The sequence below is a fragment of the Aricia agestis genome, chromosome 18 (assembly GCF_905147365.1).
Source record: "Aricia agestis chromosome 18, ilAriAges1.1, whole genome shotgun sequence".
Taxonomy (NCBI): Eukaryota; Metazoa; Arthropoda; class Insecta; order Lepidoptera; family Lycaenidae; genus Aricia; species Aricia agestis.
This window is the reverse complement of record NC_056423.1, coordinates 2275881-2293542: the sequence shown is the minus strand read 5'-3', so window position 1 is coordinate 2293542 and position 17662 is coordinate 2275881. Positions and strand designations below refer to the sequence as shown.

The window sequence follows — 17662 nt, the reverse complement described above, 5'->3', positions numbered from 1 at the left end:
CTGTGATGAGTGGGTCTTACTTAACTACTCAGCCACGGATACCGAAGGGGGGGACGGGGGGGCGCAGCCCCCCATACAGGAGGGGCTCGGGGGGCGCAGCCCCCCGCCAAAACAAAAACAAACACAATCCAGAAAGTCCAAAAGTAGGTTAGGTTAGGTTGGAACTTAGACCACAACACCCGTCGACTATCTTTTGTAGTAGTTTGTCAAATAAATTGAGGTAGGTTTGTAAACATTTACCACGATTAAGATAATATTAAGGGGTTGAAGTATTTTTGCCATACTAACGAGGGTCACATTTCTGCTTTTTTTTACTGTAAATGTAGCTTTGTAGTGTGAAGCGAATTAGACTCTAATTATTATTATTAGACTTATAAATTTATGTAGCGGCTCTTTGAAGGTATGGGAAAATGTACAAACTCGATATTTAGCTCATCTGATTGGTAAGTCTGCCGACCTCTGGCCTAGCGGCTAGCACGTGTTTACTGTTCACTTCGATTTTTTTAAATGTATTGTTTAAAATTATCTACCTGATATTTGTGAGCCCGACGTCTGACTCTTAACAAATTGTAATAAGAATTAAGATACGTAGAATATTAAATATACTTACGCGATGGTTAGTAGGTAACTAAAAAGAGTGAAATTATTATTTTTAACAAAAAATTAAAACCGACTTCCAAGGTAAAAACAATAATAACATCCTTATAATATGAACTAAAAAGTATTAAATAATTTTTCCTATCTAATAGTGCCTTTTTCCGAATTCGGCTAAACCTCAACTATTTCTGTACTCAATCTTCATAATTTTGAAGTCGGTGCCAGTTCCAAAAGTTTCAAATATTCTGTAAGAGAACTAAAGATTCAGCTATCTGGTACCGACTTCAAAATGATGAAGATTGAGTACCGAAATAGTTGAGGTTTAGCCGAATTCGGAAAAAGGCACTATTAGATAGGAAAATTTAGTCAGTACTTAAGATGCGACCCGGTCTCAAGACACAGAGCCGAACAGCGTCTTGAGACCGGGTCGCATCTTAAGTACTGACTAAAAATATGGGCCTTAAACTTCGATCTGTGATTCTATATAAAGGCGATAAAGAAAACGTCGTGGCTAAAGGGCCCATTAGTATAAGGGCCAGCACGCGTTACTTCTAGGAGTAGTAGCTGATAACCGCTCACAGATTAACGTGACAACACCCTTCCTTCTCAGTATAATAAGATAAGACTTTCTCTATGCCGTAATATATTACCATGAGATATAATTACGCGTTTGCCGGTGCCAAGTTTCACTGCCCCAACACGCAGTGTCAACGAACTCCGTGGAAGCTGCAATGTCCAGAAAATTCGCTTATAGTAACGGCTGACCGCGGCTTCAAAAAATATAGGATGATAATACTTAGGGTGTGCTGGAGTTCCATGTATAAAGTTCACTTTACTGTGAGTTTACTGGAGGCCCAATCCCCTACCCTTTTCCCTTCCCTACCCTCCCCTATTCGCTTCCCATCCCTACCCTCTCTATTACCCTATTCCCTCTTAAAAGGCCGGCAACGCACCTGTAGCTCTTTTGATGCTGCGAGTGTCCATGGGCGACGGAAGTTGCTTTCCATCAGGTGACCCGTTTGCTCGTTTGCCCCTTATCTCATAAAAAAAAACTGTGAAAGTAGATGCGCTGGAAGCGTATATGGACACATTTAGCAATTCCTCTCAATCAATTCAGCATATTATTATGAACTAGCTGTTGCCCGCGACTTCGTCCGCGTCAACATAGTATAATAACAAAGATAGATAGTCCGCTAACAAATATGAAAAAAGTTAAATATAACCTGCTCCTTTTTGGAAGTCGGTTAAATGTAGATTAAGTTATTCCTTACTACATCAGCTATGTGCCTAAAAAAGTCCCGTCAAAATCGCTCCAGCTATTTCAGGATTAGCCGGAACAAACATACAGACAAAAATTGTAAAAAATGTTGTTTTTTCATATATGCATGTAGTAAAAAACGGTTCTTTCAATATTACAAACATACACTCCAATTTTATTTATATGTATAGATGTATAGATTATCAAAACTGTCAAACTGACGAATGTCAAAGTACGAATTAATAGATATGAATTGCAAGCAGAGTTACCATTTTGCGATTAAAAAAAATGAATCATTGTACATTTTTCCGTGGTAAAACTACCTACGTCTTTCCCCGGGACTCAAAAGTATCTCCAGACCAAATTTTAGTAAAATTGGTTCAGCGGTTTGGGTGTAAAAAGGTTACAGACAGACAGACAAGCGGACCGACAGACACATTTTCGGATTTATAATATTATATTAATTATATTGGTATGGATATTACCAGTATCTACCATGACCTACAGTCATGGTAAATTATAAGAAACAATATAGTTTTTTAATGACTGACAAACACAGGTCAGAGTAGCGACTTAATAACCCTCATTAATATTGAAGCTTCTGAGCTTTAACACTAACCTTGGTGTACTGTTATAATTGCATATAACGCCGCCTTGGTCCAGTGGTTTAGAGGAGGTCGTGGGTTGCATTCTCGCGTTGGAAACAAGTTATTTCCAAGTTACGACAATGCAGGCTGATCACCTGATTGTCTGACAAGTAAGATGATCCATGCGCTAGATGGGCATGTAAAAAGTCAGTCCTGCGCCGGATCTCTCGCCAGTCGTGTCGGTCTTCTGTCCCACTGGGGTATGCAACTAGGGTTGCCAGATGTCCGGTATTTAAGCGTACAGTCCGGTATTTTCGAGGCCAGTCCGGTAAAAAATAAACGGTCATACCGGACAGAATAATGTCCGGTATTTTGAGGAACGTCGGTGTTACTGGTACCTAGTTTTAGGTGATTTTGATTTTTTTAGAAGGTCCTACCTTTATTTAGATATGTAAGTTATATAAACTATATGGCGACCTTCGTCATGCGGAACCAATCACTATCGAATACTTTGACGACCTCTGTGGCTCACCTCATGGAATGCATCATAAGATCACCACTTTTGTGATCATGTTACCAAATTCGGACTACATCTTATACAAAAACATAAGAATTTACTGACTGAATTGACTTAGGCCCAAGCCACGAGGCGAATTTAAAAACTTATAACAGTTACAATGTAACAAAATTATTGCTGCATTAGCATAATACATGTTGTAAAGGGAGGAAACACTTAAATCGCTCACCTTAAAAACTACAACCTTGTGTAATTAATAATTATCTAATTATATTATAAGCCACGTGAAAGAAAGTCACATTGGTATTTAAATGTTATAATGATTCTATACATATAAATAAAATTGGAATGTCTGTTTGTAATACTGAAAGAACCGTTTTTTACTACATTAACATGAATTTATATACGGTACTTACATACACCAAAACAACTTTTTTTTTTAAATTTTGTCTGTCTGTATGTCTGTTGGTTCCGGCTAATCTCTAAAATATCTGTAGCGATTTTGACGGGACTTTTGGTTAATAGCTTATGAGTTCTGTAGTAAGAAGTAACTTAGACTACTTTTTTATCCGACTTCCAAAAAGGAGGAGTATATATTTTAATTTTTATACCTATTTCTTCGCGCATAACTCCGCCGTTTGTGGACCGATCTTTAAAATTCTTTTGTTTTTGTATAACATGTAGTCCGAATTTGGTAACATGATCACAAAAGTGGTGATCATGTTACTATTTTATCGAATACCAAGCAAAGCTCGGTCAAATAAGCTCGGTGCTAGTAAAAAGTGATGCATTACATGAGGTGAGCCACAGAGGTCGTAAAAGTATTCGACAGCGATTGGTTCCGCATGACGACTAGTCAGCACTCAGCAGCAAACTCCATGCGATTTCTATGTGGTGCACACCGCTATCAACGTTTTTGTCGCCTAAGGCCTGACACACTGCACTACTATCTAGATTCTAGACTTAGAATAGTCTAGACTCTAGACTCTAGAGTCTAGAAACGTCACCCGGATGTGATTTGTAGTATCGTTTGAAAAATAACGTAGGTCTGCTCCCTGCCTATAAATCAACTCCTCTGATACTTTGTAGCTGTTTTATTCTCAGATAAAAGGACTTTAAATCCTTTATACGACGTTGAATTTGCTTTTAAAGAATGGTTATTCTAGACCCCAAAACTGGGACAACCTGCATAAAAACTAAGAGGCAAAGATTGGGTTTCATTTCTTAGGAGTTTTTCTCTTGTTGTGTAATTAGGTTATATTATTACTTTCATAAGTTAAATTTTACTTATTTTTCGCGGGCCCAGAGCAGAGTAGACAGAATGATAGAGTATGCCGACTTAGAACTGATGTTGAAATTTTTAAATTTGATGTATTATGACGAAAATCGTCGCTAGGGTTGTTAAATTGTTACCTACGAATTTAAAACTATGACATATTCGCTGGACGTGTTCCTCTTTGGTCGTATTGTTGTTTGTGTTTTGGCACATGCGATTAAAATTGACAGAATCCAATTTTGAAATCTTCATTTTCAATATTTAAAAATAAATTATATCAGCCAGCGCGAGGCACATTCCGTTCATAATCCTAGTGAAACCCGACGAATTTGACAGATATTGAAACCTGTCCGTTTCTTTGCAGTCGAACTACTGGTCGTTATGTCTATTGTGCCCAGAGTTTGGATGAAAGCATTCAAAATTATTTTACCTTCAATAAGACCTTAATGCCAATGACTTAGGAATCATTATCACAGAATCTCCGAATTACAAACCCTATATTCCGTCATTAGTCATTAGCATTACGTATGCATGTCCATAGCCTTTCCCATGCTGAGGATTTAAAAAAAAACATCGCCAAATACGAATGATAATTATTTCTCAATGTTAGAAATTAACTCATAGGAATATAGCGTTTATATATATTATTTTAAAGTCTATATTATGGTGTGGACGTTGTAACATCGCGTGAGCATAGCCGAGTGTAACGTTTAGTGGACACGAATACGAAGAATTCGATAGAAAATGTTAAGTATGAAAGTAAAATCCGTTTATGATGTATCTGATTATATCCATACTAATATACAAAATTATAAATGCGAAAGTGTGTCTGTCTGTCTGTTACCTCTTCACGCCCCAAGCGCTGAACTGATTTAGCTGAAATTTGGTATGGAGATCTTTGTTTCCTGGTTCCTGGCATATGATGATTGATAGGCAAGCAAATTATTTCTAATATAATATTATAAATTGCTGAAATTTGGTATGGAGATACTTTGAGATTTCTGGGAAAGGACATAGGATACTTTTTATCCCGGAAAACGTACGGTTCCCGCGCGATGAACTAATTTTGGCGCAACGGGGTTGCGGGTGTCATAACATAAAGTACTACATAAATTAATTATACAGTAAAATTAAAACAACCCTTATCGCTGTCTCCCTTTGTCAAGGCCGTTTATGGCCGTTCCCAATATTTGATCTATCTCTGGTTTTGCCCTACTAGAGATAGGAATAGCTCACAATTGACATAAAATATATGTCTCTAATGTCTAATGTGAGCTATTCCTATCTCTAGTAGGGCCAAACCAGAGATAGATCAAATATTGGGAACCGCCGCGCCGTTAGAAAGCTATGTGATATTACATTAAAGTTTAAACTGTGTATTTACATTAGTTTTTGTGTCCTTTATATTATAGAGTTCGCTGTAGAAGTAGCAGCGCTGAAAGAGTAACTTTTTTGACAGTTGGTCAAAAAAGTTACTCTTTCAGAGCTGCTGAAAGCTAATTCAATGTTTCATTTTATATATTAATTGCACGGTGAACAAACTACGTATAAATTGGTAGAATAATAGCAAAGCTTTCCTTGCTTACATTTTGATCAAAATGAATCAGCACGTACTGCAAATTTTTCACTTGACACTTTTACCTAACTTTTCTCTCAACCTTTATCACCTCTAACCCAGATTTATCTGACAATAGGAAATTAAAATTTCAAATTCCATAACTACTGACATGATGTCTTTGTAAGCCGCCGTGGCCTAGGGTGACTAGGGTCATATCACCTATGACCGTTACTTAACGCTTGACAATATGGTGTAAGTATTAAGTGTTGAAATAGTTTTACAGGTTATACAACTCAAGGTTTAAGCTTTAACCCGATGACAAATAAAAAAATACAATGAAAGAGTAACTGAGTCAAAAATGTAGCAAAAAAATATTACGGCAGTAAGACCTCATAGAAAATTCGAAACTGTATATTGGATAAATACCTCGATCGTGGGAATCGCAAACACAATGATTTTCAATTGTTATGAATATGTTCGGCAATATGTTATGCGACAGCCGGGCGCCGCTTGGGGATTGATGGGTTAAAACATCCGAATATGCAAGTTAGTCAGCACTCAGCGCACACACTTAACCCACTTACCCGACATATCCCATTCGTTGTACCTACTTACCCCGATAGCAGTTGGCATGAAATTGGCGTGAAATCAGCTACGCATTGTTAGCGATCTATTGTCAATAATGATCAGTAATGATCGTTTTTCCTGACTTCGGTATAACGAGCGAAACTGTTCTTTCGACATTTGTTAGTAACTTCTAGAAGTTCTTGTTGCTATGAATTTGAAAAGTTCTGGATACTTGGTCAACGTAATGGGAATCGTACATTTTTCTGAGATAAAAAGTATCTAATGTCCACTCCTGGGACTCAAGGTCTATACTTCATTTGAACAAGATCGTTAATAGCGGTTTTGGCGTGGAGAAGACGAGCGATCAGACAAACTGACAGACAGACACTAAGAAGGTCATTAATACAGTCCTCCGCAACTGCATCTTTACAAGAATACTTTAATGTAATGCTTGTAGAGGTGTAACGAAGAAAGTGATTATCATATTACTTGTGTCACCACAGAGGCAGAGGTCATCGGCCGTCACTTTCCATCTCACGAGAAAGTCACGGCACGGTGACACTATATTTGATTTGCAGATTAGATGGACACTCGTTTTGGAGGTTAGTTGGGGCAAGTGATTCCGGGTCAAGAGAAAACTTTTTGGTTTGAAATATTATGGTTACTTGGTACAGCTATTACCTATTAACGGTTAGGAACTACTCAAATCACTATCATTCCGGTTGGCAATTGGCCTGCAACTCTTCTGATGTTGCGAGTGTCAGCTGTCTATAGCTATGTCCACACTGTGCCTTTTTCTGTTCGTCAAGGGCATGCGTAATAGCGCAGTCAACAGCGAACGTAAGGCATGCCCGCGACGCATGTACTCTGACCGTATCCAAAACTTTCGCTTTGTTATTTTGTTTCTAGAATTTCTTATGACCAAATAAGCCGCACATATTCCTAAAAAATATACCTAACATATTACTTTTTACTGTTCCCAAGTTATACTCGTAAATATATGTAGAACGGTCGGTCCAGTCAATAGCACCAAACAAACAAAATGATTTTGTGTAAACTAATTTAGCTTTAAGGTAGGTCTTGTACGGATCTGGGCTAAGTTAACCCTTTTTTTTTTTGAGGAGGGGAAATGCATTACGCATCCTACGCCCTCTCGGGGGAAGGGGCGAGGGTATGTGGGACTCCCTACAAGAGATGGCTAAGTTAACCCTGGTTTAATACATTTAATTAACCCAAGGACCAGGATTTACTTTAATCCAGATCAACTAATGAGACTCAGATTTTGGTCTTAAAAACAAGTTATTGTCACCATTAAATAACTTTCATGACCACATCTACAGCCACTGATCAGAGCTGCACCTAGTATTTTCACTCGGTCCTAAAACTACGCTGTTATAGCCTGTTTAGGCATTACTATGATAATGAATATGATAATATACCTCTCATGTAATATTGATCATTATCATGGTAAGCATAATTATTATTGTCACTAAGGGCCTGTTTCACCACTTTCTGATGAAGTGCCTGATAGGCTATTCACAACTTTTTGACAGATTCTCCATACTTGATCTGTCAAGTTAATTGGTGGATAGCCCTATCAGGAAGTTGTGAAACAGGCCCCAAGTGTATAATTTTGCGCTATCTTTAAATATAGCGCTAAATATTTCGCTTCTTGAAATGCACGCATTGTATCTTAACAAATCTCGAATAACATTCGTGCGTTCTTGCTGAGTTATTTATTCTTTATGTAAATTCTTTTCTACAAACATTTATGTAAAATTTTCACCTCAATTTTATACCAATCTGAAATATTGTATAGTGCTAAGTACTTTGAGTGTGCATTTCTACCGAACTGGGTTGCGAGAAAAGATTCTGGAAACAGCAATTCTATTGGATCTTAAAGGCATCTACTACGCACCGCAGTCGAAGGAAGTCTAAGGAAGGCCTAAGGGTCCCCGCAGACTTACAATTTAAAGTTGGCCGACTATCGTACAAACCACAGAAATAGATCAAGATAAAAGAAATAGAAGCGCCATACGCTCGTGTAAACATACAAATTGGAGCGACATGGCGCTTCTATCTTGATCTATTTCTGTGGTTTGTACGATAGTCGGCCATCTTTAAATTGTAAGTCTGCGGTGACACAAAGATACCAAGCTTCAGAAATAGTATAAATATAGGTTCCATTCCATACAAAGAGACTATTTAGTAAATACAAATGGTGTGTTATGTAAGACGTCGTTATAATCCCATCATCTGTGGGCTCTGTGGCTTACTCCAGTGATCTTAATTGCACAACGTGACATTGAACTTACGCTATCACTGGGTTTGTCTAACCGACTTTATAGAAAGAAGTTCCCATGTTCTACTAGGATTTTTCCATATTTTTTTTTATGAAATAAGGGGGCAAGCGAGCAAACGGGTCACCTCATGGAAAGCAACTTCCGTCGCCCATGGACACTCGCAGCATCAGAAGAGCTGCAGGTGCGTTGCCGGCCTTTTAAGAGGGAATAGGGTAATAGGGGAGGGTAGGGATGGAAAGGGAAAGGAAAAGTCGAGGACAGGGAAGGGAATTGGGCCTCCGGTAAACTCACTCATTCGGCGAAACACAGCGCAAGCGCTGTTTCACGCCGGTTTACTGTGAGAACGTGGTATTTCTCCGGTCGAGCCGGCCCATGGCTCTTCCACGTATAAAATGTATTTGAATGTTTTGTTCCTTGTGCGATTTATTTTGTATCGTAATAATATAGAGAAGTTGATTCCTAGTCAGTTGGCGGACCTAAGTAATTTGGTCGCGTTACGTCAAACCCATCCGACCGATCACAGCTAACATTGAATTGACATAAGCCGACCAAATGATGTAGATTCGTCAACTGCCTAGGAATCAATTTCCTCGATGGTACATACTACGTACTTTTCTTATCGAACTGCAGAAGGTGGTCTTCTCCTGAAATGTCAATGTCGTTTGTATGAAATAATGACCCGGCTAACATAGTATCACTCATAGTATATATTATGTCTATGGTCACGCATTTTCGAGTTGTCAGGTGGTCTTTACGACAGTATATATTATATCTATGGTATCACTTGGCACTTCCCTAATTCCTTGGACTAATATATAATCTGTGCCAGGACTTCTACGAATATTTTAAGACTAAAATAAGCTAAATCGGTTCAACCGTTCTCTAGTTTTAGCGAGACTAACAAATTTAAAATATTTACTATACAGGGCATAACAAAACTAAGTGATAATACTTTAGGGTGTGTATGAGTCCCGTGTATAGAGTTCATTGTAAAAGTAGCAGCGCTGAAAGACCAAATTTTGTATTACTTTTGTATGAGAAAACTCGTGACGCTGCGCTGGGACTCTTGCTCATACAAATCCCAAAAAAAAATGTATCTTTCAGCACTGTGAACTCTCTACAAGGAACACATACACAGCCTAAAGTATAATTATTACTTAGTCTTGTTACACCCTGTATAGTCTAGACCCAGTGTTTCCCAACCTTTTTCAGCCACGGACCCCCAGGAAGTCAAGCACAGTTTTCACGGACCCCCTTAATAAAATAAACAGCAAAAAAAACGGATTACGTATGGTACAGAGATGACACCGCGGACCCCCAAACAAATACTCGCGTACCCCCAGGGGACCGCGGACCACAGGTTGGAAAACACTGGTCTAGACAATAGAGTCTAGATCACGCCCGCAACTCTGTTGCGCCGAAATTCGCTTATAACGCGGGAACCGTACTTTTTTCTGGAATAAAAAGTATCCTTTGTCCTTCCCCGGGACTTCAGGTATCTCTTTACCAACAACGAAATAGCTTCAGTGGTTTGGACGTCAAGACGAACAGAGAGATATACACATTCCCATTTATAATATTAGTATGGATTTAGAAGATATTGCTTAATGTTAGGACAAGCACTTTTGCTCAGCTAATGATATTTTTTAATATTAAAATACCCGAAGGCTCGTATACTTGTATGTCACTAGTCATTAGTCTTGTGTTTATATTTTCATTTATCTGTGCGAAAATAAAAAGATGAAGAATTAAAAAAAATGGTAATTGCAAAAACTGACATTTACTTTAAAGATATAAGAATGACAATTACAAAAAATTAAAAGCTTTTTAAACTTTTAGGATTTGTAAAAACTGACCTCAATAGTTAAATGGCCAAATAGTTAATCTTTTTAACCGTTAGTGGTTAACCGTAAGAACTAAGACTAGGTTTAAAAATTAAATTTGTGAAATATGAAGGTTGTAAGTGGCATCTGTGGCTCAGTGGTTGAGCGCGTGGTCAGCGCTCAAGCCGGGAGTCGCGGGTTCGAATTCCGCCGAAGGAACAAAAAAGTTTTCAATGTTCCTGGGTCATGGGTGTGTATTAAATATGTGTACTTATCATAGCTAGAGATCGCCCAATGGTCGAAATTCGACCTTACTGGCAACGACATAGGACTACTGCCTACTTATATTTTGTAAAAAATATTGACTTCATCATAGTTTTTTTCAATTCTTGTCTCTGGGACTCAGCTGATCTCAGACTAGTCGTTTAAGCATTGTCTAATAGTATCTAAAATTAATTAAAAAAGATCAATAATCCATTTTCAATTTGTTAACTTGTTGTCAACAGACATCAACCATAAAAAAAGAGTATAATAATTCGTATGTATAGGCTTGTCACTCAAAAATCTGTCATTTTTCCTAGTTGTAGTGTCGTCGTAACGTTTTATTTGTTAAAAATATATATGATAAAAGCATCATTTTAAAATAATATTAGCTCGATGCACTCCTTCACCATATAAACTATAACTGTGCGAAATTTCATGCTAGGTGCATGTTATATATTAATTTTTCGTAAAAAGGGTTACAAAGTTTTTCTCTCACGTATTAATATATAGATATAATAAAAATCTTAAATATTATGTATCTTAGCACGGGGCCAGACTGATGTGGTGTGAAGCCTCCATATAGATATTATTATTATTATTATTACTGAGTATGTATGTACTATGTATTGTTACGGTACATGGTATACAGACACGTGGTGCGCAAGTACATACTCGAACCTTCTAAAAAGGTCCAATGTTTGTTTACGTGTTTACCCATATTTGTTAGCGTGTTTGAATTTAGACCTTATGACTGAGTCCATAAGGTCTAAATTAAATTCAACTTACTGCACTTATCGCAAAGACGGCAGTTTTATTGTGGTACATTCCCGAGCCTCCTAGAAATTTCCCACGGTTGTTTACTTGTTTACGTGAATCGGGAAATTTCTGGAATTCGTCTCGCCATATAAAAAGAGCCGCAGGCAGGTCCGGCAAGTCAGTTCCTTTCGAGCTATCATCAAGGCGATTTCGGAGTGAACAACAAGTGATTAATAGTGAGTGAACCAGTGAAACCTGCGACTTGGCTACGACCTAGGACAGTGATAGTGCTTAGTGATTGGACCTAGTGATTAGTGTTTGGACTTAGTGCTAAGTGTTGTGACCTAGTGTTTAGTGCAGTGTTAATAAAGTCTTCAAGAGAGTCACCAGGTCTTTCTCTCCAAATCCTCGAACCCTAGCACGTAACAGTATCATTGAGGTAGTAGCTAAGAACTCATCAACTGAACAAGTTTGCCCGCAACTTCGTTGTGCCAAAATTCGTTTATCGCGCGGGAACCGTACATTTTTTTGGATGAAAAGTATCTTATGTCCTTTCGGGGCTCATAGTGCCTATCTCCAAACCAAATTTTATCAAAATCGGTTCAGCGATTTAGACGTGAAGACTGAAGATGTAACAGATTCAGTCATACAGATAGACACTGCACTTTCGCATTTTAATATTAGTATGGATTTGATGACGATTTTAATATAATTAACTCCATAGTCCACACATTTTCTGTCAAACTCTTCATTAAATTTAAGTTAAGTCATTGTAACAAAGATATGTGAAAGCTTGAGTTAGAAAAGTAGTAAAATAAAGAATTCAAAGGGCGTTTGCAAAAAACAATAATAAAAAACGTGTTCTCAGGAAACACACAACCTTCGTAGATTTAATCTTTATGTAAATGAATTAATAATGTGTCTATAAATTAGTGATTTTGGCAATCCCATATCATTAATTTTATAAAGTGTCAAATAACTATGATGTGTTTTGCCTTGACACACCTGAAACTACTTCCATACTAATATTATAAATGCGAAAGTGTGTCTGTCTGTCTGTTACCTCTTCACGCCCAAACCACCGAACCGATTTTGCTGAAAGGTATTTTTTAATGAAATAAGGGGGCAAACGAGCAAACGAGTCACCTGATGGAAAGCAACTTCCGTCGCTCATGGACTCTTGCAGCAGGTGCGTTGCCAGCCTTTCAAGAGGGAATAGGGTAATAGGGGAGGGTAGGGAAGGGAAAAGGGTAGGGGATTTTCCCTCCGTTAAACCCTGAGTGGGTTCGGCCCCTCGGCGAAACACAGCGCAAGCGCTGTTTCACGGCGGTTTTCTGTTAACCCGTGGCCGAATCATGACTCTCCCACGTCATGGAGATACTTTGAGGACCATAGGATACTTTTTTCGCGGAAAATGTACGGTTCCCGCGCGATGAACAAAATTTGGGCCAACGGAGTTGCGGGCGTTATCTAGTATTATTATGGCTTCGAAGCCTCGAGAGAAATTCAAATGGCCCTTTCTCACTAACCACTATTACGTCATTAAAATCTTTTATATTGTCATTAGAGACAATGGTAATGATATATTATAATGATATTATCATTAAGATTCTTCAAATTACTCAGTACTTCGGTAACAGTTTTTAGAACTACCATCAAAGTATTAATTAACATATTTCCGTTGTCTGGTACCTGTAACACAAGTCCTTCAGGTACTTACCACGGGGCCAGACTGACGTGGTGTGAAGTGTCCAAAGATATTATTCCTATTATGTAAGAAATCCTTGGAACCTTACTCTGACCCACTTCCCGGTCTTCGATTAGGATGAAATTTTGCACACGCTCTGAGTTCTGATGACCATACATGACTAGCTAAGAAACTTTATTACAAATCCAATATGGCGGTCTCCCCAATACGGCGGACAAGTTATTTGAAATGCACCCCCATTGATATGGGTATCAAATGAAAGGATTTGCTGTCAGGAATACGAAAAAATAATCACCTAACTTAAATCCAACATGGCGGACATCCAAGATGGCTGATGGGCTATTTAAAATGCACCCCCGTGATATGTGTATTAAATGAAAGGGTTTGATGATATTTTGTAATTTTCAGTGCGTGCTAAAAGCATGTTTTTTAGTTTTTTAAACTATTACTTACTTAAACTGTGTAAGATAAGTGTTACAAAACTAAGAGATATTACTTTTGACGTATGTGTGTATGTGTCCCATAAAGTAGAGTGCTGAAAGTATTTTTTTTTTATGAAATAAGGGGGCAAACGAGCTAACGGGTCACCTGATGGAAAGCAACTTCCGTCGCCCATGGACACTAGCAGCATCAGAAGAGCTGCAGGTGCGTTGCCGGCCTTTTAAGGGGTAATAGGGGAGGGTAGGGAAGGGAATAGGGGAGGGTACAGAAGGGAATAGGGGAGGGTACGGAAGGAAATAGGGGAGGGTAGGGAAGGGAAAAGGGTAGGAGATTGGGCCTCCGGTAAACTCACTCACTCGGCGAAACACAGCGGAAGCGCTGTTTCACGCCGGTTTTCTGTGAGGACGTGGTATTTCTCCGGTCGAGCCGGCCCATTCGTGCCGAAGCATGGCTCTCCCACGTCAAAATTTACACATTTTCCCCAAAAAAAGCCTATGTCCCTTCACTTGTTGTCTACACCTGTGCCAAATAAATTAGAAATTCATTCAATAATTCGAGAGATAAGCGGCTACAAATAATTTTCCCAGTTTTTTCTACATTTTCCTCTGTTTCCTCGCTTCTATTGGTCTTAGAATGATAATTTTTAGCCAAAAGCCTTCCTCGATAAATGGTCTATAAACTTTCCGCTTCATAATATTAGTATTGATAAGAATTTTCATAACGTTGGGGTATTTCTCATAGAAACATTGAAGTCAAAACTCTCTTTTAGCGCTGCTACTTTTACAGTAAATATATGTATAAGAAACAGATACAAACCCTAAAGTGTTAACTCTTAGTTTTCTTCACCTGTATACGGTACTTAATATTAAAATATGTCACCTTAGATTTCAAATACATACATAGTTTAACCACAATGATAGGAAGTTGCAACCAAAACGCTCAAAGATTAAAGATAGTTTTATAATTACTGCTATGTTAACAGAGCATATAACATGTAGAAAGGTAGACCAAAAATATTATGTATAATATTAGTTCCGAAAGTGTCTTTCGATTATTTCTTCATTTTTTCATTAAAAAAATTTCCAAATGCCGTTGCAAGTAAGGTCGAATTTCGACCATTGGGCGATCTCTAGTTTAACAGAAATACACAATCTGAAATTTTTAGAAGTCTAGCTAAAGCGGTTCTTGAGACACAGCCTGGAGACACACAGACGGTTGGGTACGGAACCCCAAAAAGAACAAGAAACATAAGAACAATTAAATTAAGACACTAAAACATTGGCCCACTTGTCCAGTAAATAGTTCCGGTAAAACATGGTGTTACACAACCTTGGTGTTATAATACCAGCCACCAGGTGATGAAACACACGAAAAAGGTAATATCATGATTATGATTCTCGGTAAACATTTTTGATGTCAGATCAGAAGGCGGATCAGTGTGGTGATTCACAGTTCCAATTTGACTCGCATTCGAAAACTTCTAAAAAAATATAAATGCAAACGAAAGTGTCTGTTATCTCTTCATGCCCAAACCGCTAAACCGATTTTTTGTTGGAATTTGGTACGCAGACTGTGAGTCCCGGGAAAGGACATAGAATACTTTTTTATCCTGGAAAAATGCACGGTTCCCGCGCGATAAATGAGTTTTGGCGCAACAGACTTGCCAACGTCATCTAGTGTTAAAATATTATGTTTAGTTGGATACTTACGAGTACCTTAGTAATACAAGCTTTAATTTATTATTTTATTTATTTACATTAAGTGTCAATATAAAATGTAAGCGAACATTAAATGTTTTTAATTTTTGGAAACATCTAATTTGGACTCTTCATTATTTTTACCATCTTACAAAATCTTTTCATCTTTGAAGCAATATTGTTTAGTCGGTTTAAGCCTGATTAGCGCACTCTGTGACGCGTATATTATATTTCCATCTGCTTCGACTGCAACCCCATAAATATTATCGATGCTCGTTAATTTCTCAACCTTCTTATCATCTTTGATATTGTAGATACCTTCTGCTGTCGAGAAGTATAGGTTACCGTTGCTGTCGGCTGTAAAACTATTTAGGTTGTAATCACCTACGTTCACGGTATATTGTTTAGATTTCTTGTGCAAGAATAGTCCTGAGGAATTCGAGAAGTAGATGTTCTTATCGTTATCAATAGCTATCAGCATAGCTTGTGTATCAGTTAGCTCTGGTACACGCTGAGATACTCCATTCTTGTACACATAAGCTACTTCATCGGGATAACTGGTGTAGTAGAGATCGTCCTTGTAGAAAAGTTGCCATATATTGTGATTCGCTCCATCAATATGCTCAGCTTTTTTGGAGTCAAAATTGAAATTATACACTCCGTCTCTACCTCCTAAATATACTTTATGCTTTTGAGAATCAACAGCGTTGGCGAAACCTCCAGCGATTCCAGGAATGATACCCACTTCGTTCGTTTTTAGGTTGATGTAAGCGGATTTGAAGACTTCGTCGTCAGAATTTGTGCTGTAGCTGAAGAAGAGAGTGTTGGTGTCGTAGTCTATAGCCAGCTGGTAGGGGCTGTCGAACTTGTGGAGCACTTCCTGGTCGTGTTTTATATTGTGCACTATCACACCATCGCAGTTCTCAACGACTCGGCCCTGGGCCGCAGCAAATACAGCTGCGAGGAGCAGTAGCTTGATCTGAAAAAGAAAATGAGATTCTTATTACCTCAATAAATTTAAAATTTAATATTCAACTTTCAGTTAGGTGACTTTGCTTTGCGCAATAAAAAATTAAACTAGATGACGCCTGCAACTCCATTGCGCCAAAATTCGTTTTTAATAGCGAGTGAATCATACAATACAAGGTTAAAAAGTATGCTATGTCCATTCCCGGGACTCATACTATCTTCGTATTTATAATATTAGTCTTTTAGGGCGTGTTTCACCACTTCCTGATAAGGCTATCCACCACTTAACTTGACAGATGAAGTATGGAGAAGCTGTCAAAAAAGCTGTGAATAGCCTATTCGGCACTTTATCAGAAAGTGGTGAAACAGGCCCTTATTAATATAAATAGGTATTTTTGTTTATCAGTCTGATTAACATACGTTCATCCGCTGTTAAAGTTTACTACGCAACAGAGTTTAAGTGCAGTTAAATTAAATCTTGCTAAACTTAACAAAACAATATAAATTACGACGTAATAAAGATAGAAACGAGCAATAATTATATAATATAAAAAAAACGAAAATATAGCATGTTTTTGAACATATTATTCATCTGTTTCATTCAATAAGGGTGAAGCCAAACGAGCTTAATATTATGTGAATTGTGAGTCGCAGCATTTCGGTCGCTTTAATAATATATTCTTTTCATATAAATTATGACTCATAAATTATGCTCGTGAATCAAACAGGACTTTTGTATGAAACTGAATGCAGCAGAATTTCTGCCAGCCGAAATTCTGCAACTCACAAATTACGCTCGTTTGGCTTCGCTCATGCGCATATTAAAAAAAACTAAAAGAGTAAATAAAATTTTTGATGCAAATTATAAAATGAATGTAATGTACCATTACGAAGACGTTATCCTCCTCCGGCTGACACTATGCACTGCGGATATAAAGTTCATAATAACATCTGGGCCAGACCCGGTCTTATCGATACTCACAAACACATAAACAACTTGATTGTGTGCTATATCAATAAATGTGTTGACTAAATGATTTCTAAGAAAAACCCACAAAATAATAACGTTTCAAGTTTTGATAAAAAAAAGCAAAACAAATAAACATAAATAAAAAAAACTGATACCGAGTGTTTGGTACTGGTTTTTTGGGTCTTGATCAAGTCAGGTATTAAACAAAAACAAGTGCGAGTCGGACTCGCGCACAAAGGGTTCCGTACCATTATTGAACAAATGTTGGCAAAAAATTGTGTTGTTTGTATGGGAGACCACATAATTTTTTATTTTATTATTAATTATTAAAGTACACATATAATTAAAAAATCTGTGAGTATATTTTGAAG

The 17662-nt window shown here is 37.7% G+C and overlaps 2 protein-coding genes across 4 annotated transcripts in view; one reads left to right on the top strand and one right to left on the bottom strand.

Annotated features, from left to right (window-relative positions):
* Positions 1-17662, top strand: part of LOC121736037 — a 97744-nt gene that overhangs the window by 49406 nt on the left and 30676 nt on the right. The gene's annotated exons all lie outside the window — the stretch shown is intronic.
* LOC121736038 (ommochrome-binding protein-like) lies at positions 15405-17313 on the bottom strand. The gene is made up of 2 exons (XM_042127081.1): positions 17206-17313; positions 15405-16331 (listed from the first exon to the last, which is right to left on the bottom strand). Exons 1-2 carry the CDS (start codon positions 17206-17208, stop codon positions 15501-15503), a joined length of 834 nt encoding a protein of 277 aa, XP_041983015.1. The 5' UTR covers positions 17209-17313; the 3' UTR covers positions 15405-15500.